The following is a 19,830-nucleotide window of genomic DNA, read 5'->3' on the forward strand; positions in this document are numbered from 1 at the left end:
GGACTTAGCACGGCGAAGCCCCCTAGTCACAATATGGATACACTTACACCTGGAATGTCCCCTTGGGTAGCACTGATGCGTTACTGGATGAATATACAGTTCAAGGTTAAGGCTATGCCCTAATTCAGAACGCGTTTGGCGGTTCTCTACGAAGCTACAAATGTGCAGGGAAACCTTGCGATGATAATACCGACTACGACTGCAAGGGATCGACACTGTGTATAACTCCTAACCTCCTTAAGTGGTGTGGCATTGTAGTCAATAACTTGACTCGGACAGATGCGCTTACCTACGGAACGTCGTAAGCTGAATTCAATTCTTCCCAACATTTCACACCATCATTGACATATTCCCAATTTTCGTTTCCGAAGTTGCTTTTTTTTGCTCATGCACAAGTCTGTTTTACTAACTGCATCTGTCTATAACAGCGGTGACTCCAAAAGTGGAGGTTGCTATGGTGACGGCACTCGATTCTGCGGCGTGTTCCTCCAGGGAACCAACTGTGCGATGAGTGGTAACGACATGTGGAACAACTATCAGAACATTCGCAATCTCGGTGAATGCTCGAAATGTGGCTCTTACCACCAAGATAACGGCTGCTTGCTTACCGTGAACTATGTCTCACACTGCGATGATACTCTACAACAGCCAGACAGCCCCTTTTGATAAAGGAAACCGGAAGTTCTTAGGAGATAAGAAATTAGACTTTTGAGATGACGTTGGTATGAACCGTGATGTGTGATGGAGTATAGTGTGTTGTCAGAGAACTGTGTGGGGTTGGGATATATCAGTAGTGTGGGCGTGTTTTGCTAGAAACTCAATGTGCAATTGCTGAGTTATTGCAATTCACAACAGCTAAGTAAACGCATCCGAAGGTACTCACCATAACGCTGTGGACATTTTTGGGTCGACCTTCCACTATCAATCAAATCTTGAACACGCTCTGCTATCAATGTATCGTCCTGCTGTGCCTGTGTTACCCAATAAGTTCTCTTCGCTCGAAGCAGAGTTTAAGAGATCTAGGAGAGCAGCACCACCTCGCAGAACGCCGCATCGTCTTCTCGGATCAACTACTTGATTTATGAGATCAGGCCATTATTCTAGAAAGATGATTCTCGTGACACTACCTAGGTACGCCTACTAACTATTGCACTGTCCTGAAAGCAAAAAATGCTGTATTTTTACCAAGTATTAACTTTAAAAGACCACTCGGTCCACTCCCCAGTCCTTGGAAACATTCTCTGAATCAGAAAGTTGTGCGACAAATCGCTTCCTGTAGCCTGTGTACCTCCAGACTTCATTTAATCATGTCCAGTAAGGCGTCAAGATTTACCCTTCCCACAGCAATACCCATATGTTTTATACATTGAAAAAGCAAGCTACATCTGCCATGATGGCTCTGATAGGCATGTCACGTGAAGATGCCTGCCCAGGTAGGTACCTAGGGACATACTTGAACATTCTCTGTCACTGTACAACGAAAATCGTGTACTTCGATCTAGTTTATTAGTGACAAAAATACACAAACAAGTTATACAACTGTTAATAATTCTTTTGTATATAGAGGTACATTTGGCTTATTCAAATACTTATAATCTAGTTTATGAATATCAAAACCGCTTTAATTGCTATTTATGATTATGTAGTAGGAAGAATTAGGCATCCTATTTGCTTTGCTCTACACAAATTCCAGATCAATAGATCGGTAATTAAACATGTTATTACTAGCGAATGTGAATTGTTATGTGTTTTTTGCTTTTGCTATTATCCTATTCTGAATCTCCCTACACGTGTTGTCAGGTATCTCTAAGTGTGGTCCTTTCTCATGATAGCATAGCTAAATAGTGCAAAAGAGCAAAATTGAGTCTTGATGACTGACATTACTGTACGGATGGCTTGCGTGTCAAGCGACGAAATTTTCTTCAAAGTGGAGACCGCCCGTTGAAGTTTTCACGACTTCGCAATTCTTTCCCTTTTCCCCACTTCACTACCTGGTGAATATAATCAATCAAACAACTTGTCGACATAAATTAATCTGATCCGAAATGGTGTAATGGTTAGCATTTCTGCCTCTCAGCTGTGTAAACAACAGTAGCGTTCGCAGGAGATCGGGGTTCAATTCCCCGTTTCGGAATACATTCTTTTTTAGACTTTAATTAGGCTACGTAAACATTTTTTACCTGCCTCACGAACTCTATTTTCTTCTGTTTTTGATCTGGTCGGATTTTAATGTGTTGTTCGCCTGGATGGTCCACGCGGTGAATTACTGCTCTCTCGAGATTCTATTTTCTTTGTCCAATACAGCCAAGAGAAGAATCACTTTGGTACTTAATTTTGGGGCTTTTGTAACTCCTATGTTCTGTCTTGAGCGATTCTATTCATGAAAGGCGAATATGCACATATTTTTCTCGGCACCTTATCAAATTTCTTGGCATGTCTCGCTTAAGATGTCTAGCAACAAAGCAAATCAAAACATTGCGAACTGAAGGCCTGAGCGGCTGTCAACTGCTTATATAGAGGGAAGTTTCACCCTTCAGGGAGGATGAAGTGTGATTTCAAGTTCATGTTTTATGTCTAAAGTCCGAGGTTCAGTAGCTTCACGGAGGCCCAGCATGTTCCAATACTTACGAGATATCCGCATCTCAGAAGACAGGGTGCGGGTAAAGTGCGGGGTAAATGCCTATTGAAATTCTGCCTCAAAGACCTTAACTTTCTGACCCAGCTTCAAACGCCACCATCTCATCCCTACGACCTATCTTTTCAACTCTCCCATTATTGATCCACACCACAGCATCCGAGCTTCCTGGAGGTGGTGTACTCAATCTATGCGAGATGGCAATAACAGTGTGCCCCTTTTCTGTAAACTCCTCACGGATCACTTCTTGCATGATTGAATCCGTTTCTGGATAGAGCGACGATGTCGCTTCATCCAGGAGAAGACTTCGTTTTGGTTCACTGGAACTAGTAGACAGTGGTAGCTCATCCGAATACCTCCCCATAAACTGTGACCGGAGAATCGCGCGAGCAAGGGAGAGGAGTTGAAGCTGCCCTGTGGTTAACACGGGAAACGCTGAGAGTGGTAGATCCAGTGCGTTGAAAGTGCTCGGCACGGCGCATTCACAAACATTCGAATCTTGCTGTTGTTTACTGTGGATTGACAAGTGCTCCCATAAATGTGTCTTCTCTAGAGCAGTAACGATAACATCATCATCTAGAGTTTCCGATAAGTCGATATTGAATCTAAGGCTGGCATCGACAAAGACAAATGGATCTTGAGGCACGGTTATGAAACACTGCTGGCGCAGTATTGATCGCGGAATTTGAGCTATGTCGATGCCATCGATTTTGATGGAACCTTCTTGAGCATCCAAGAGGCGGAGGAGCGTCAGGAAAATAGTGCTTTTGCCACTGAAGTTGAAGAAAAGTCAGCCATGGTGTCAAGGGCTTATTATTAGATATATGAGACAGTCTCACCTTCCGGATCTTCCGCATATGAGAAGTTTCTGGCCAGCTGGAATCTTCATGCTGATTTTCTTAAGAGCGACTGCATTTGGACTATACCATCAGCACTAGTGATTTGCTGATCCGAGATGTTCAACTTACTTGTAGGACACAGTGATATTGTCGACTTCGATCATGCCTGTGGATGGCCAGCTCGCGGGCGGCACGAGAGTTTCCCACAGCTTGTCCTCCTGGGGTGTTTCATTTATCGTCGATCTGAGTCGGGAGATAGCACTTAGTGAGATTTAGCTAATTCTACTACCATCCTGCGGATTTGCTTCCACCAGCACCTGAAGTATCATCCCTACGACCTCCACCCCTCTTCCCAAAAATACTTTTGAAGAACTGGCTACTCTTCTTCGCTAGTTGTCTAGCAGTTCCCGGTTGTGATGCTTGTTGCTGAAGACTTAGACCACCTATCTGCTGATGCAGAGCAACACCCTTTCCAGATAAGAAGTTAAAATATTGAAGTTGCAAGATCATCGAGAATCATCAGAGTTGGAGGAATGAGATCGAGAGGGTTGAATCTTGAAGTGTTATAGAGCTTTATGCTCCCTCGCTAACCTATACTGCCGGCAGAACTAAATTCACCGCCTCGAAGCTTTCCGTTTAGAGCTGACCGCCAAAATATGCCCACTAACTGGAATCGGCAAGCAATATAAGTCATCTGCTAGCTAGATGCTTCAATTTTATTTTCTATCCATAGAAGGCACATCCTACATTTTCACTACCAACCCTTCGACTCGGGAGCCCCTACGAACAGAACGACAACTCTTACACACACCTACTTGTTACCCCCTAGGACCACCTTTCTTACGCCAAATACACTTACCACAACTCTCTACCACCTCGCCACCTCGCCACCTCGTTTATCTTCCATCATCTCAAAAGCTGCGCTTCAACATTCCCTTACCTAAATCCTTACTTAAAACAAGATAATCAAGATGACCAAATCGAAGGTACCTGCTACTACGAGAAAGAAGCAATCTAGTACCTCAACATCAACTCTGTTAAGCCTCCAATCAAACTCGGAGATCTGGTACAAGGTAAGCACGCCTCTCATCCTATTAACATATATGCTAATAGTAGCAGATTCACATCCTACTCTATGATCTCTGTAACATCGCCAGTGACCGAGCCAGTGAAGCACGTACTTTAGCCACAACTGATGAGCTATACATTAGCGGCCCTTACTTCTCACCCGAGGAAGCCATGATGATTAAAGCTACACTGGTTTCGCCCTCATCGCTGAACGAGATCCCAGAATTCGAGTCTCTCTGTATAGATAATCCCAACGAAGTCGATGAAAGCAGCAAAGAAGTACCAACACCCGAGACAATGACCATCGAAGCCGCTATCAAATCCTATCTCCAAAATTTCTTTAAAAAGCGCAGAGCAAGTGGTGATGCTCGACCATGTGGACCCCATGACATGGGCCCAATTTATCAAGCAGTCTTTGGCATTACGAAAGAAGATTTGAAGAATGAGAAGTTCTTGAGCAGGTTGAGGAGGACCGGTCTTGGCCAGTCAAAAGAGAAAGAGAAGAATGCGAGTGAGAGTGTCTCTGGTAAGCAGAAGAAGAAGAAAGGACAGAAGGGCTAGGCTTGGAGAGTTTGAGGTAATGGAGTTTTATCTAAAGCTTCCTAAAAAACAATTGACCGGAGGAAAGAAAATTTAATCATTAGATGTGGGTGTTCTTATTCTGGAGTCCAAAATTGGGAGTCTCCGACGTTCATAGATTAGTCATTGGAGAGTTCACTTACCACTAGCATTGTAAGCAACCATCATCCACCTAAGCTTCTTCGCTGTTTGGATCTCTTCTATCCGGAGAGCAGTAATTTTCGACTTGATCTCTTCTGCGAGTCCAAGCATCTTCATACTTTTGGCAGATCCTGTTGTGGGTCACGTGCTTGCACTAGCTTAGTTACCTACATTGGGAGAGCCCTACGCTCTCTTTCTCCTTTCTCTCTTTAGACGTACCAATACCATACAATTCAGCCCCTGAGTTTCCTCTGGCCGCTGAGTGTGAGGTTTACAGATCCCAACATTGCGGTTATCATTGCTAAGCGTTTCTGAATGGCAACATTCCAAGCCTTCTGTCTGCTACGAAGATATTTCGCGACATACTTGCTCATTCTGGAACAGACTTTCTCCAAGTCAGAACAATTGTTCCTGGGCATGAGTCTGACAAACTACTTACAGAATACGAGGACTAGCGGCACGGGAGAGAGCCAGCCAATTTGCCTGGTTAGCAGCGCAGTCCCAACCACTACTTCAAGTAGCTGCGCCCAAGTCTCATGAAACATCTCTCCAACTGTATCGATGCTTTCTACGTCCGAGTTCAGCAAGGTCACAACGTTCCCGTCTTCGTGTTTGCCGCTTTCGCCTTCAAGTGCTCGATGATATATCAAGGCTACGCGAGAGCCTCTGATAATGACTTTCAATCTATTCAAACAGTGTTTATATACCGCAGTGGAGATCTTGACTATCAGTAAGTTCGTATCAGGAGCTGATGGAGGGAAAACCTACCGCGAGGCCAACATAAACGAACAAAGCAACAAGCACAAGCCTGAAGCCACTGTCTCGATCTGTCCGAGGGTTCTTGACAAATCGAATGGTGAGGCTGATTAACACTGTTTGTGAATAACGAAAGATAATGAGACAGATACGGGGTAGAATGGCAGCCGTGAAAGATTTCGACAAGCATTTGAGTAAAACCAGCGGCAGCGTTCTGATATCTTCAGGCTTGGCTGTAAAAACATCAGAAAATGGACCTAGCGGTCAAAAAATGTGGTTCGGGATTCTCGTACCTCTCTGGTCCCATGACAGCAATATATTTCTTCGCAAAGAATTCGAAGACAACTTCCTATCAACGTCTGAAAGGTCCGTCTGGGTGAGAATCTTTCCATGACCTTTCACCATTACGGCATTGATCCACCCAAAAAAAATCCTGCCGAATATACTCGACAGTTTTTCAGGCGATAGATCTTGGTACTGCGGCTTCAGGATAGATTTCTTCGATCTGGACTCACTGACCAGAAGAGCGAGTTCCACACATATCTGGGTGAGCTGAGGTCCAAGATTGCCTGGATTTGGCTGTTGGTAGCCAAACAGCCAAAGTTGAATGGCATGCGCAACCACCGAGATCGCGAGGAACCGTAGTATCAGCGATGAAGGGCGTATCGAACGGACATGCTCAAGGAATGACAGGAGAACCAGCATGCATGCAGCAGCGAAGGAGATGCATGCATTTTCCAAGTATACTCGGGAAGATGCTTCAGGTGCGAGAATCGTGGAAAGTAATAGGACAAGCTTCAAAACGATATATACGAAGCTCAAAGTCTCCGTAAGTCGTCAGCTGGAGATGCAGTTGGACGCAGCACGTGATCTTACCAGCTTTGAGAGGTTCTGGCGCTTGCGGACCACTTTGAGAGACTCGCTGCGCAATTTCCAGATACGGACGGGAGATAATAGGACGAATAATGCGGAAATGATTGCTAAGAAGACCGAAAGGTCGCGTGAAGATGGATTTTTGAGGTAGAGTTGTGCACCATCGAGAGAAATGAAGTGATCGTCCATGCTGCCAATATGAAGACGCTGCTAGATCAACTTCAACGGGTGCATGATGAAAGTAATCGATCGTGAGCAACTCAGGTTCAATATTTATTTTTGTTTACGAAGAGACTTTCCAACAATCAGAAGATAAGGAAGGTACAACGGATGTGTCTATCCGTACCTTACCTAAGCTTGTACCCCTGACCAACAGTGACTGCAATATGGCACGATGCTATCACACGAAATGGTCTCACAAATGAACTTTGGGAATTATTAAAGAGAACCGAGATTGTGAAAAGACTGAAGATAGCAACGGAAAAGGTTAAAAGGTGCGGAACAGATGTATCTGCACTGTTGAAGCTGGCGAACGTTCACCACGATCACGTGTGAAGTAGCCCCCTTCACTTGACTATTATATGCCATTAGAGCCGAAAATAAGCTCACACACACTTTCCAGATCAAGATCTCGAGAGTATGATGCTCTGCTCATCAGAAGACCGTGGATTTGGATCAGAAGCAAGCCAAGACATTCGTGGATACCAATCCATTATCCATCCTTGACCAGTCCATTGAAAATCCGAATAAACATGTCATATTGCACCACTACGTGCCAAGAAAGCACAATTGATACTATATAAAATTCTGACTCCTCTAATGAAGGCCAGTTTTAAGTACCTCGCTCTCTTTCCCAGCTGTTCCCGATCGCTCGGCTAACCAAAGGGCAATTCAAAACACCATCCTCATAACCAACTTCCCACCCTCAACAATCTCCTTCTCCCTACTCAAAAACTCCGGCATATCCCATCCACAATCCACATACCTCCCCGCAAGCCACTCGCGTCTCTTCGCCGTCAGAAAACACATCGTATCCGACGCAATCTGCAGCGTATCCACCAAAACTACTCATCATCAGCCTCCACTATTCATCACTTTCAATCCAGAAATATAAAAAGCACTCACGATGATGCGCCCCCTCCGGCATCCCCCTCCCCAACTCCGTCAATGCACTCGTCGGATGCACACTAAACGCCAACAGCCCCCTCCCCCCATACTCCACCATCAAAAACTCCGCAACCCTCAACAGCGCAAACTTCGCCGTCTGATACCCCCCACCCCCAGGGAAAGTCATATGAGCACCCCTACTACAAACATTAACAACCGTCTTCTCCCCCCCTTGCAACATCAACGGCAAAAACGCCCTCGTCATCAAATACACCCCTTTTAAATTAACCTCAAAGTTCCGCCAGTGGTCGTCCATATCTGCTACTAGGAGTGGGACGAAGGGGCTCAGGTATCCGGCGTTGTTGATCAGGATGTCGAGTCTGCCGAATGCGGTCTCGGTTTGCTTTGCGGCTGCTTGGACGGATGAGGGGTCTGTTACGTCGAGGGTGAGGGTTAGGATTTCAGGGGGAGGGTGTTTGCCTGCTTTGAGAGCTGCGGTGAGGATTTCGTGAGAGATGGTGGTGCCGAAGTCTGAGCGTGCGCCGAGTGCGATTCCGGATGCGCCGGCTTGGGCGAATGAGATGGCTGTGGCGCGACCTACGCCTTTGGAGGCGCCTGAGATGAAGATGTAGTGGCCGGTGTGGTTCACTTCGGTGGGGTCGATGAAGGGGTAGGTGTCGTGGTGGAGGATCTTGGTGAATGATATACCTGATTCCCGTTAGCGAGTTGTTCTGAATCATCTGGAATGTAACGAACCATTATTGATAGGAGGACCGGAAGACATCTTGAGAAATCAAGCAATAGCTGACAGTCCTTGTCAAAGTCAAAATGAGGACTCAAATGTGTAGAACCAAAACAATATAGACAGGCAATAATTTGGTAGGCATTTGTAGCTCTTCCATTAACAATAAATCTTAGGATATCTGGGACTACGTTTCGAATTTAACTTTAATTGACAAAAATCAACTACACAAGGAGACCAAATGACGTTCCAACATTAACAGCCGGCTCCCGCAATATATGATCCTCGGAAATAGCGGCGTTAAAATGTCATCCAACAGTCGATGCTGACATACGGATTTCCCACATTGGTATCTAAACCCAATCGTCAGATATTCAAACCTGGTTCCTAGGATCAAGGAGACCTTGTATATCGAACGCCAGAGATAAGAGTGGAGTGTAGATACTTTTGGAGGTGCGAACTGTTTTCGTATTGCTGTCCAGGGAAGAGGTTTGGACTGGCTAGCGGCCACGACTCCTTGTGGCAGAGTACAGAATAGGAACCACTTTTATTTTACTTGCAGAAGCTTGAAGAACTCCCAGAAGTTTTGTCTCGAAATATTGTTTCTCGTCGTGTTTAAGCAAGCATTTTTGAAACCTGCCTAGGTACGCTCCCCCTCTTCACCATCCCATCAAGCAAAACCGCGGCTTTAAGCGAGATCTTGAATTGAGTTTCCGCGTATCAAAATATCAACACTGCATAGCCGTAGAACGAAAACGCGATGTTTCCTACAACTTATACTAAAATGCTCCTTGCAAGATTAAATTTTCTTCCTATTTCCATCCCAACCAGTCTACTCATACTTAACCCTAATCCCCCCATCCAACCTCTGCCCCACCACAACACTCAACGCCTGCCTCTCAGCATCATACCTCCATCCCCCCTCCGGACAAGTAACCCAAACCGTCTTCCCCTCCTCCCCATCCTTACTCCAATACGCACCCTTAGGCTCCTCCTCAACACCAAGCACAATAACCTCATTCAACCAATTCCCCTCCTCTTCCCCCTCCCCCTTATACCCAAAGCTCCCACCAACACACAACTCCTTCCCTGCATACCTCATCTCAATCTCCGAGGTCGCGTTCTGAACAATACTCACCCCATCATCGAGATACAGCTCTCCCTTAGCATCACCACCCGCAGAGGGCGCAATCAGGAAATTGAACGGCTGTTTACGCACTTCGGTAGTCGTGTACGCCGATGCATTGCGTAAGGGTATAATCGAGCCCCCTCGAATATGCAGCGGAATCTCCGTGAACGGTACATCCGTAAAATTAACCTTCTCCCCCTTGCCCTGGACTTTCTCATACGTCTTAAAATCATAGAAAATATCATCCGGTAAATAAACCTCCACACTCGTGCTATTCTCCTCCGTGACAGGCGAAACGAGTAAATTCTCACCATAGAAGAACTGCAACTCGATATCAAACGTCTTCGAATCATTCGGGTACAGGAAAAATATCGGGTTGAGAATCGGTGTGCCAGTTGTAGATTGCTTCCGCATCGCCGTATAGATATAATCCAACAACCTATACCTAATATCAATCGCGCCCCTCGCCGCCTCAGCGACACTCTCCCACAGAAAGAACTCCTGCGGGATACTCGAATCGCCATTATGATTCCTAAAGAACGGATTAAACGCCCCCAGCGTAGCCCACCTCGCGCATAGCATCTCGGTCGTGTTCCCGCCGAAGCCGCACACGTCGCTGCCCACCATGGGCATCTGGTACAGGGCGGCGAAGTCGAGCATCCCCTGGATGGAGTTCCGGTAGAGCGGCCAGGTGGAGAGGTTGTCGCCGAGCCATTTCCCGACGGTGTGTCCGCTGCCCGCGAAGGTGGAGCGCGTGATTACCATGGGGCGGAGGCCTGGACGGCGCGCTGACATGGCGTTGCGGGAGAAGGAGGACATCATTGAGCCGTAGAGGTTGTGGACGTCGAGTTCGACGTGGCCGTCGAAATGGACGATGTCGGTGTCGAGTGTGAAGTTGGAGACTCCGCCGTATGTCTCGACTGTATTTGCGTTATCGATTTGGTAGGGAGGTTCAAGCAAGTTGCGATTCGGGAACCCAATAGGATCTTGAGCTTGTACTTGTCTCTTCTCCAGAACTGGATTCGAGGCAATTCCTCGCTTGGTATTTGGTGATGCTGGAGGTGACAACCACGGTGGTGCGTACCCAAGACTATCAGGTGGATAAGGCGAGTTTGGATCTGGCTGAAAGGCCTGCGGGAATCCTGGAATAGGACGAGGAGCTGATCTCAAAGCCGGTCTGGTAGGTGGGAAACCACGTTCCTCGGCGCTCTCTTGAGGATCTTCGCCAAAGTAGTTGAAATTAGCAGCTTCATTCATATCGATCCAGAGAGCATCAATATCGACTCCGATATCCGCGTCAAAAAATTCCAGGAATTCGTTCGTCCAGTATTCTTGCGTGTCAGGATGGAACCAATCCGGGAAAGCAGTAACTCCTTTTCACAATATTAGCAGCTATTTAGTCCTCATCTCTTCAAATTGTACATACCAGGCCAAACAACACCCTGATAAATACTCCCATTCTTCTGCAACAAGACCCCTTGGTCCCTCCCCCTCAAAAACGTCTCATACGGCAACCCACCCTCCCTCTCCTCCTGAAACGCCATCGCCGGATCCACCATAACAATATACTTCTGCCCATGCTCATGCAAATAATCCACAACCTCCCTCACCCTCGCAAGGGGGAAGCGATCCGGATCCGTCGTCATGATATACCGCTCATACATGTAATCGATATCCGTCCACATCGTCTCGAGCGGGATTCCAGACGAAGAGTAGTTATATATCACTTCAGCGATGGAGTAGAAATCCCGATACCCGTACCGGCATTGGTGGTATCCGAAACCCCAGTAGGGCATCATGGCGGCTTTTTGAGTCACTTCTGAATACTGCTGCGCGACTTCGTTGGGGGTCGGCCCGGAGAGGAAGTACAGGTCGATGATGCCGGACATCATGTTGTACTCGAGGTATTGGCCGTCTTCTTCCGTGCGGTTGATTTTGACGTCCATGCCAGAGCTGGAGAGCATGAAAACGCCGTGGGTGCCATTCTCGCCTCGGTGGTCGAAATAAATAGGGTGGTTCCCGTAGAGGTTCTGGCCGGATGGTACGCCATATGAATCTCGAGACCAGAGTGTACGTGTGTAATCCGTGGTGTTGAGACGCAGAGAGTCGGTATGTTCGCCAAGCCCGTACAAATTAGGGTCTTCCGGCAAGGAAGTCCGGAGACGAAGATACTGGTCTTCGAAAATGAAGCTTGCAGCAGAAGTGTCGAAAAGTATTTCACCACTTGACTTCCGCGTGACTTTGAAGCTGAATGGTGATGTCTCATGAGAAAATTCCAAGTCGGACTCATCCCCCGAGACAGAGGCGTTGGAACTGGGTGTTGGGAAGACACTGGTAGGGACTTGGTAGGCGACTTGGCCTGCGTCTTCGATCTTGACGTGCAGACGAGATTCTACATTTCTCATTATCAATTAAACACCCCAAAACGCCGCATGGGGAGCAAACTTACCAGTATCATACTTAACAATTAGTTTCAACTCCGGTACATCAGTTCCATAAACATTACAAGCCTCTCCTGCCAAATTCAGATTCGCAGTCAACCCCGTCCCCGTCTGCTGCACATCCGAAGCAACATATCCAGGACAACTCTCTCTCGTAGCACCTTCAGCCTGTCTACGCGAAATAGAAACAGCAGCTCCCGAGGCAGAGCTCGCCAATACAAGACCCGTAACAAATTGACGCAACATGGTGACGATATAAGGTCTGTAATTCTCAAGTATCGCAATCCAGTGCTGGTCGTCCGGTATTTATACTTTTCTTGTCTGGTCGACCCGATGCAAAGGTAACCCGCCACTGGATGGATACCTTCACTAAAAATCCAAACTCGAAAAAACATGGCATCACTTTGTCATACGTGACACTAGGACATACTTCGGCTCCTTGGGACACCATTAAGTAACACCGACATATCCAAACCCCATCCAAAATGACGTCCGTCCGTCCCAGGGACAGACAAAAAGTGGCCTGCTTGAGTGCTTGTGCAGTAGTACTCGTAGGTAAGACGCAAACCCCGCCCCCGCTATCCATCTCCATGTCCATCTCCACATCTAAAACTACCTTAGGTAAACCCATCTCCCAAGCGTGGGCACATATGGATCAAGCAACGATAATAAGTCCCCCGAGCATAAGTAGTTCCCCTCATCCATAATAATAATAAAACCCACACAAAACTCAATCTCACTCACTTTATCTTCATGGCCAGCAGGGTAAGGGTAGGGTCTTAAACCCAGGAAATCGAATCCCGTTCCACCAAAATAATAATCATAATAAAAAACTTGATGATCTTCACTTCAGCCAACCCAACCTCGCCAACCCATCCATCATACACTTGGCATGACGCTCATCCTCCCCATCCTCCTCATCCTCCGCCTCCTCTCCTCTCCCAGGCGCCTTGGCACACCCCTAGCGCTCCCCTCCAGCATATCACAGGCTTCACAGCACATCCCCATCAAGCCCCTAAGCCCCTCCCGTCCCCCCCCCCCCTTCCACCATTCGCTTAGGTACTTATACCTACAGAATAAGCCCCACCCCGCGCCCATAACAAGAGTTGTGGGGAACAACAGCACAAAAATGGGATGAGGAGAGGACCTCGAGTGAGAAAGTGAAGATCTGGGGTCGAAAAATCCTTGGCTGCATTATTTCACGACGCTTAACGGGCCTTTCTTTCTGACAAACGTCTTGGCCCGAGGGAATCGCCATTATTCTCGCCGAAATGCTTCCCTTCTCTTTCGGGCCGCATACCTGCGTTAACTTGAATGCCTTGCTTTGCGTTTGTGCAGGTGCATACGAGTACGGGACGATGTTCAAGCTCGAGCATCGGTCAAGAATCACTCAATCAATGAATACTCTACGCAAAAATAAAAGGTTCAAATGAGAATTTGCACTTGGCAATGCAAAGTTGGCATTGGTACGTCTCAGACGAGCACAATCAAAAATAACATATCAACAAAGCAATCAAACTACAAATACACCATCCCAACGAAAACACACACTTTTAATCAATTACCCCACCCCCTCAATCCCCTCAAGCCTTCTTATTAATCATCAAAGTCTGCGAATTGCACAACGCCTTCAACCCACCAGTACCCATCTCCACACCCAGACCACTCTCCTTAAACCCACCAAATGGAGCCATAGGCGACAAGTCGAAATGGTTATTAACCCAGACAGTACCGGCTTCAAGCTGTCTCGCGATTTGATCCGCCTTCGCAGTGTCTTTCGACCAAACAGAAGCGCCGAGACCCATGTTTGTGGCATTGGCTCGCTCAATGACTTCCTCTTCGGTCTCCCAGGAGAGAGTCGGAACGATGGGACCTGCAAGTGTCAGCTTCTGCTCCAATTGAAAGTGGCAATGAGTGTTTACCAAAAGGCTCCTCAGTCACGATTCTAGCATTATCAGCTGGATTGTCGATAATGGTAGGAGTGATGAAATATCCATTTGTCTTGTCGACCTTGCCTCCACAAGCAACATTCCATTTCTCCTTTTCGATTTCAGAGAAGAATCCCTTGACTCGTTCATACTGCATTGAATTTTGAATGGGACCGCAGAAAGTACCTGCTGCAAAACCATCGCCAACTTGAAGCGTCTTTGCATGACGAGCCATGGCGTCGACAAAAGGGCGATAGATGGATTTGTGGATGAAAATGCGCTTGATGCAGAGGCAGATTTGACCGGAGTTGAGGAAGGCAAAAGTTGCGATCTGTGATTATCAGCAAAAAAGTCTGTCACAGCGTGGTGAGCTTTACCTGAGGAGCAACTTTCTCAATATCAACGTCTGGCATAATAATTGCTGCATCATTGCCTCCTCTGAAAAGGTTGTCAGTGGTGATATAACAAATGAGCAGAAGATACTCACAGCTCCAGCGTCACACGTTTGAGAGTTTTCGCAGCACTGGCAGCAACCAACTTTCCGGTACGACTCGATCCCGTGAACGAGATCTTGTCAATACCAGGATGAGAAGTGATCCAAGGTCCAAGATTATCATCACCAGACAAAGACTGAACGACACCAGGAGGGAAGAATTGCTGAGCCATCTCAACCAGTTTCAATCCGCTGTACGGCGTGAAGGGTCTAACCCAGTCAGTATTACACTTCACAGCAGAGAGATGGACTTACGATGGTTTGACAATAATGACATTACCAGCGAGGACACTTGGGGCTCTGATGGATCACTGTCAGTCTCGTTCACTATCAGGAGATGCTTCAAACTCACATCTTCATCATAGCCAACAAATTCGGGAAATTCCACGGCACAATCCCAGCCACGACTCCTAAAGGCGTAAACCTATTAACAATCTTCCTCTCCTCATTATCCTCAATGACCTCCTCTGAGAGCGTCAAATTCGCAAAGACCCGACTCCACGCCACCGAAGCAGCGAGTTCCTGAACAGCTTGGAAAGTCTATTTCGAATATCTCGTCAGCACCACTCATCTCATCTCATCCACCTCCCCGTCACAACCACCACCACCACCACACAACACACAACCCAAACCCAAACCCCTCACTCCCTCCAACAAGACCAAAAAAAGACTCAACTCACCGGCTTCCCCTGCTCCGTAACCAACAACCTCACAAACTCATCCTTCTCCTCCTCCAACCTATCCACAAACGCCAAGACAGCCCTCTTCCTCTCCTCCCACGGGACCCTCGACCATGACTTGAACGCTGTCCTCGCTGCCGCGACGGCTTTATCGAGGTCTTCTGGAGTGGCGACGGGGACGTCAGGGAGGGAGGTGAGGTTCGAGGGGTTGATGCCGTGGTGTTGGGTTTTGGTTGAGAGGAGGCTGCCATTGATGCAGTGCTTGAAGGTGGTGAAGTCGAGGGGGGAGGTGGTGGTGGTGGTTGTTGCGCTGGGCATTGTGACGGTGGGTGTTGTGATTTGTTTGTTTAGCTTTGGATATTGTGAGTTAGACGAGAAGTTCCTTGGATGTACTTTACTACCAGTACCTAGCTGAAGTAAACCTTCAAGGTGAGAAACAACAAACAGAAAACTATCCACCCACTGAGGGGAAGCAGCGACCTTCAAATACTCAAGTCTCACAACCATCGCCATTCGCACCTCCCCCGCCCTGGTTGGTACCACATTGGAACACCCAAGCACAACCCCGCACCTGAAGTCCAATACAATCCAGACCCTCGAGTTTTCCAACCACCTCACCTCACCTGCATACGGGATGGCAATACAAGGAAACGCATCCATGGATCTGGGTAACTCTAGTCCAAGCGAAGCCAAACAAACACTACTCAGCCAAACCAAACCCTTACTCGCTTATGCACTATCCCAGCCCGTCTCCTCTTCTCATCCCATCGCATCTCACGTCTGGTAGGTAGGTCCACCACATCCTACCCTACCCTACCAGCGCCGAGCTAAATAAATGTCACTGTCACTCTTAACTTAGCGAGTCAATTAACATTACATCTCCAAACTCTACACTGCAAAGTAGTTTTTTTAAAGTAGGTTCGCCGACCACTTTACTTCGTTGGCTGATACTGTACAGTATCATATCTGAACTTACAAGCCCTCTCGGGAATCGAATATCCAACATCTCACCAAAGAGCCATCGCGACCCTCAATAATCACACGAGGGGTAGGTTAAGGTTTGATATGCCCTCCCTAGCCCTGCCAGGCTGACGTGACGTGTATCCTTGAAAAGCCAAGGCCAAGAAAAGTAAACAAACCAACCAACCAATAGATATCTGTCGCTCGGAATATCAAGCTTACAAGCCTGCTTGCTGCTTACATGAGCTGCATTGAATATAGCTACATTACCGTGGAAATAAATTCCTGCCTAGAAAAAGTCCAGAACTACTAGCTACTGGGTGTACGATTTCGTTCGCTGTTGGATATTCCTTTCTGTATGTGGCCTGATCCTGATTCTTGGGTCTGGTTAGATACCTGGATTTGAGACATGGAGCGGGCGGAACGTGGATGCGAATAATGCGAAATCTACGGAGGCTTGATGGGAGTGTTTTGATTACAGATCTAGATCGTAGCCTTTTCGGCGCCACTGATTTGGTTGCGGGCTTTGAGATGTTGGCGTTGGCGCTTGCTAGAGGTAAAGCCACCTGCACTGCACTGCACGCCGACACGCCGAGAGCCTGAATAATTCTGAAGACGGCCCTGGACATTGCCCTCGACATCTTTTTTACATTTGCACGTACAGACAGCCATCGAAGCAACGCGACACTACAAAACACGTCCCCAACGCCCACATTCTATCGCATTAGCAACACAATCCCTTGTCACCAACCCCGCGACTCGACCTAGTTCGGCCCTCAAAGAAACACACCTGCCCCCATGGCTTTACTTATAAATCGCCTCTAGTATAATAGCGACTCTAATAGACTAAGTTATAGAATAACCTAAAGTAAAAGTTAAAAGTAGCGGAACCTTGATATAAGATAGAATACTAGCTCTTAGAGCACTTTTAGTTATGATCCTTGAAGAAACGTTTGGAGCATGAAGCTGCAGGGAGGGTGAAGCTATGTGTAAGTGATGTCCTCATTTGAATCAATCTTTCAGCCCACCGGAAATTCAGACTTCAACAGGGCAAATAACAGCGAAATCGTGGGGTATCAAATGTTGAGATTTCATTTCCTGTACACTGTATTCCTTCCAAACCTATCCAACCATCCCATCCCATCCCATCATATCATAACATATCACGACCTTCCAAGTTCCCACCTCCAGAAGCTAAACCCCCTCCCCAAAACCCTAGTGTGTTGACAAAAGGAACTTTCCGCCCACACCCCTCTACCGAACCATTCAGCACTTAGTGGCGGGAGTTTAATCCCACTCCACAGGACCCCTTCCCCGCTTCAATGCAAGATGCCTATGCACGCCCAAGGAGTTAAGCATTAACTATTATTCCACTTCAGCCCTGCAACACCATGTCCTAAGACTACTGACTCGAAGCTGGAGTCGAATTCGACCCTGAACTCGACAGCTCAATCTTCGTCTCCGTATCTACACCCATCATCTGTTTCGGCATCGGGAACAACTTCTTCTCCTCTCCCAGAACCACTATTAAACATCACCAATAATCAGCGAATATTCATACCTCACAAGACCCTGCCCTCTAAAAATATAAAAAGAAGAGAAGAAAATGTAACAGGCGGGAAACTCACATCTCTGATACAACACATAACTCGTCACAATCGCAATCGGCAGCGCCACAATCGCCATCGTGACCTTCCTCGCAACAGGCCTATAATTCTTCGGCAACTGCTGGCTTCCCGCGGTATTGGGTCGTGCTCCCGCTCTCGCCGCGATATTGGAAACGATCGCGGAATTGAGTTCGGCGATTGGGACGTGTGGTGGTTTGGGTGTAGGTTTTGCGGCTGAGTGAGGGGGTGGTGGTGGTGTGGATTTCGAGGGAGGGGGAGGGGGAGGGGAAGCTTTTGTCGGGGCCTTTGGATTTGGTGAGATTGGAGAGGGAAATGGTTTGGGTTGTGAGGATGGAGGGGTTGGTTTGGTTGCCATTGTTGGTTGGGGTTTTGATGAGATCGTAGATGGCTTGGTACTGGATTGCTGCTGTGACCTTTCGACCATTTTAGCTGACTCTGGTGTCGATTCTCCCTTCAGTTTGCCGTCCGTCGGTGCTGTTCCCTTTGCAGACTCTTGTGTGACATTCCCCTTCTTCGCTTCCAGTTCCTTCACCTGTTCCAATATCTTCGACGTCGTCGGGGAAGTGGGGGTAGGTTTGGCGACAATTGCCTTCTCAACCGGTTTCGCACTTGGTGCAGAACTCTTCGTCGCTATCTTCGACACTACAGGTATCTCAGCAGCTTTTGACACACTCTTCTTCACGACAGTAGCCTTCGCAGGTGTCGCCGGAGCTGCTTTCACTCCCTTCGCGGCCGTCTTTGTAGATTTCGCCCTGGTTGTCGCCTTCTTCGCAGTCTCCAGAACCTCCACCTCTACCGGGTCAGAAATAACCTTCTTTGGCCGCCCTCTCTTCTTTGCGACCTCTGCAGACATCTTATATGTCGAATTGGTGCTGTGCGAGGTGTTGTTGAGGTGCAATACCCGGAGGGGGAATGTTGAAGATCGTGGGGCTATTTCCGTAAAATCCTGGACGGAGCTGACGCGCCTCGGCTGTTGGAAGACGCGCTCAATTTGACTTCGTCAACTTTACTGGATATTGAGGACGGGACAACGACAGAACGAAGAGTTGGATTCTATCGAAGCTACAACTTGGAGGTTTTGATTGAGAAGAGCAACAAAGAAGTTTCTTTGCCGTTGTTCTCCCTAATTGTGGGGTAGTCCCGTTTGCATGAATTTCACGAAATTGACGCGAATCCCTGTTGGAGCATATCATGACTCCTCAACACGTCAACGATTTCGATACTGCTTGCTTTGTCTACGCTTTGAAGTTTTTGTTTGTTATGATCGCTTTGTCGCTGTTAGGTTTCTCTGCTCTCATTTCTCACTAATTGCCAGGCTCGACGGCTGTTTTTGGAGGACTCAGCATGCGGAGCCCATGGACAACGCAAGGAGCATTTGCTTGCCTTCCAAGCAAGGCAGAGCATGGAGGAAGCACTTCTCCAGCTGTGTTTATGTTTTTTCGTCACAGATCTTTTTTTTTTTTTTTTTTCAATTAGGTCATCAACTCCACGATGATCTTCTGAGTACTTCCCTAAAGGTCAGGTTCTCATAGATATATCCCGTCACGTGATATCACAACTCCCTTCCTCCAGCAAGTGCTGTCATCGTACATGTTTCCCAGAAAGCAGGATTCTAGTTCCTGATGGCCCGGTCCGCATGTTCTCGACCGCATCTGCAACTTCGTTTCAGATATCTCCCTCATCAATTTCATCATTCCCATTCGTCGTCATTCTCGTATTCCTCACAACCCCGCCTCATCTAAATTTAGCGAGCTTTCTAAATACGAGGCCCAGAGTCTGTCAACGCAAGCACTCACCGTTATCTGCCTTGCCCTCATAGATAAGCATGTTT

At 47.3% G+C, this 19,830-nt stretch overlaps 7 protein-coding genes and 1 non-coding gene across 8 annotated transcripts; 2 read left to right on the plus strand and 6 right to left on the minus strand.

The window, feature by feature from the left end:
- The first annotated feature begins 2,039 nt into the window (after positions 1 to 2,039).
- ONS95_006300 lies at positions 2,040 to 2,134 on the plus strand. The gene has a single exon. It is a non-coding gene; the product is annotated as a tRNA-Glu (tRNA).
- Positions 2,135 to 2,669: 535 nt separating this feature from the next.
- ONS95_006301 (uncharacterized protein) lies at positions 2,670 to 3,722 on the minus strand. Its single transcript, XM_058499756.1, has 3 exons — positions 3,604 to 3,722; positions 3,475 to 3,555; positions 2,670 to 3,408 (listed from the first exon to the last, which is right to left on the minus strand). Exons 1-3 carry the CDS (start codon positions 3,636 to 3,638, stop codon positions 2,706 to 2,708), a joined length of 819 nt encoding a protein of 272 aa, XP_058350800.1. The 5' UTR covers positions 3,639 to 3,722; the 3' UTR covers positions 2,670 to 2,705.
- A 491-nt stretch (positions 3,723 to 4,213) lies between these two features.
- ONS95_006302 (uncharacterized protein) lies at positions 4,214 to 5,103 on the plus strand (the record flags this gene model as incomplete). Its single annotated transcript, XM_058499757.1, has 2 exons — positions 4,214 to 4,547; positions 4,594 to 5,103. Exons 1-2 carry the CDS (start codon positions 4,446 to 4,448, stop codon positions 5,101 to 5,103), a joined length of 612 nt encoding a protein of 203 aa, XP_058350801.1. The 5' UTR covers positions 4,214 to 4,445.
- Positions 4,214 to 7,156, minus strand: ONS95_006303 (uncharacterized protein). Its single transcript, XM_058499758.1, has 5 exons — positions 6,895 to 7,156; positions 6,312 to 6,843; positions 6,031 to 6,251; positions 5,702 to 5,981; positions 4,214 to 5,647 (listed from the first exon to the last, which is right to left on the minus strand). The coding sequence occupies exons 1-5, from the start codon at positions 7,078 to 7,080 to the stop codon at positions 5,496 to 5,498; spliced, it is 1,371 nt and encodes a 456-aa protein (XP_058350802.1). The 5' UTR covers positions 7,081 to 7,156; the 3' UTR covers positions 4,214 to 5,495.
- Positions 7,157 to 7,465: 309 nt separating this feature from the next.
- Positions 7,466 to 8,973, minus strand: ONS95_006304 (uncharacterized protein). The gene is made up of 2 exons (XM_058499759.1): positions 8,755 to 8,973; positions 7,466 to 8,706 (listed from the first exon to the last, which is right to left on the minus strand). Exons 1-2 carry the CDS (start codon positions 8,780 to 8,782, stop codon positions 7,976 to 7,978), a joined length of 759 nt encoding a protein of 252 aa, XP_058350803.1. The 5' UTR covers positions 8,783 to 8,973; the 3' UTR covers positions 7,466 to 7,975.
- A 309-nt stretch (positions 8,974 to 9,282) lies between these two features.
- On the minus strand, positions 9,283 to 13,265 carry ONS95_006305 (uncharacterized protein). Its single transcript, XM_058499760.1, has 3 exons — positions 12,319 to 13,265; positions 11,296 to 12,261; positions 9,283 to 11,242 (listed from the first exon to the last, which is right to left on the minus strand). Exons 1-3 carry the CDS (start codon positions 12,554 to 12,556, stop codon positions 9,573 to 9,575), a joined length of 2,874 nt encoding a protein of 957 aa, XP_058350804.1. The 5' UTR covers positions 12,557 to 13,265; the 3' UTR covers positions 9,283 to 9,572.
- A 469-nt stretch (positions 13,266 to 13,734) lies between these two features.
- On the minus strand, positions 13,735 to 15,835 carry ONS95_006306 (uncharacterized protein). Its single transcript, XM_058499761.1, has 7 exons — positions 15,412 to 15,835; positions 15,084 to 15,271; positions 14,987 to 15,031; positions 14,726 to 14,941; positions 14,616 to 14,676; positions 14,233 to 14,569; positions 13,735 to 14,183 (listed from the first exon to the last, which is right to left on the minus strand). The coding sequence occupies exons 1-7, from the start codon at positions 15,727 to 15,729 to the stop codon at positions 13,894 to 13,896; spliced, it is 1,455 nt and encodes a 484-aa protein (XP_058350805.1). The 5' UTR covers positions 15,730 to 15,835; the 3' UTR covers positions 13,735 to 13,893.
- Positions 15,836 to 17,773: 1,938 nt separating this feature from the next.
- Positions 17,774 to 18,852, minus strand: ONS95_006307 (uncharacterized protein; the record flags this gene model as incomplete). Its single annotated transcript, XM_058499762.1, has 2 exons — positions 17,774 to 17,895; positions 18,000 to 18,852. 2 exons carry the CDS (start codon positions 18,850 to 18,852, stop codon positions 17,774 to 17,776), a joined length of 975 nt encoding a protein of 324 aa, XP_058350806.1.
- Positions 18,853 to 19,830: the final 978 nt, after the last annotated feature.

Source organism: Cadophora gregata (assembly GCF_030347475.1).
Source record: "Cadophora gregata isolate MNR1 chromosome Unknown scaffold_17, whole genome shotgun sequence".
NCBI lineage: Eukaryota > Fungi > Ascomycota > Leotiomycetes > Helotiales > Ploettnerulaceae > Cadophora > Cadophora gregata.

Bases quoted from the DNA above. Each gene is read 5' to 3' on its own strand.
- ONS95_006301 (XM_058499756.1), bottom strand. From the start codon at position 3,638: ATGATCGAAGTCGACAATATCACTGTGTCCTACAA. The intron at 3,556-3,603 runs GTAAGTTGAACA...CTGATGGTATAG, and splicing joins AATATCACTGTGTCCTACAA to TCCAAATGCAGTCGCTCTTA. The intron at 3,409-3,474 runs GTGAGACTGTCT...CTTCAACTTCAG, and splicing joins ATATGCGGAAGATCCGGAAG to TGGCAAAAGCACTATTTTCC.
- ONS95_006303 (XM_058499758.1), bottom strand. From the start codon at position 7,080: ATGGACGATCACTTCATTTCTCTCGATGGTGCACAACTCTACCTCAAA. The intron at 6,844-6,894 runs GTAAGATCACGT...CGACTTACGGAG, and splicing joins GCCAGAACCTCTCAAAGCTG to ACTTTGAGCTTCGTATATAT. The intron at 5,648-5,701 runs GTAAGTAGTTTG...ACTTGGAGAAAG, and splicing joins GCCGCTAGTCCTCGTATTCT to TCTGTTCCAGAATGAGCAAG.
- ONS95_006304 (XM_058499759.1), bottom strand. From the start codon at position 8,782: ATGTCTTCCGGTCCTCCTATCAATAATG. The intron at 8,707-8,754 runs GTTCGTTACATT...AACGGGAATCAG, and splicing joins CGGTCCTCCTATCAATAATG to GTATATCATTCACCAAGATC.
- ONS95_006305 (XM_058499760.1), bottom strand. From the start codon at position 12,556: ATGTTGCGTCAATTTGTTACGGGTCTTGTATTGGCGAGCTCTGCCTCG. The intron at 12,262-12,318 runs GTAAGTTTGCTC...TGAGAAATGTAG, and splicing joins AATTGTTAAGTATGATACTG to AATCTCGTCTGCACGTCAAG. The intron at 11,243-11,295 runs GTATGTACAATT...TATTGTGAAAAG, and splicing joins TCAGGGTGTTGTTTGGCCTG to GAGTTACTGCTTTCCCGGAT.
- ONS95_006306 (XM_058499761.1), bottom strand. From the start codon at position 15,729: ATGCCCAGCGCAACAACCACCACCACCACCTCCCCCCTCGACTTCACC. The intron at 14,570-14,615 runs GTAAAGCTCACC...TGATAATCACAG, and splicing joins TTGAGAAAGTTGCTCCTCAG to ATCGCAACTTTTGCCTTCCT. The intron at 14,184-14,232 runs GTAAACACTCAT...TGACACTTGCAG, and splicing joins CGTGACTGAGGAGCCTTTTG to GTCCCATCGTTCCGACTCTC.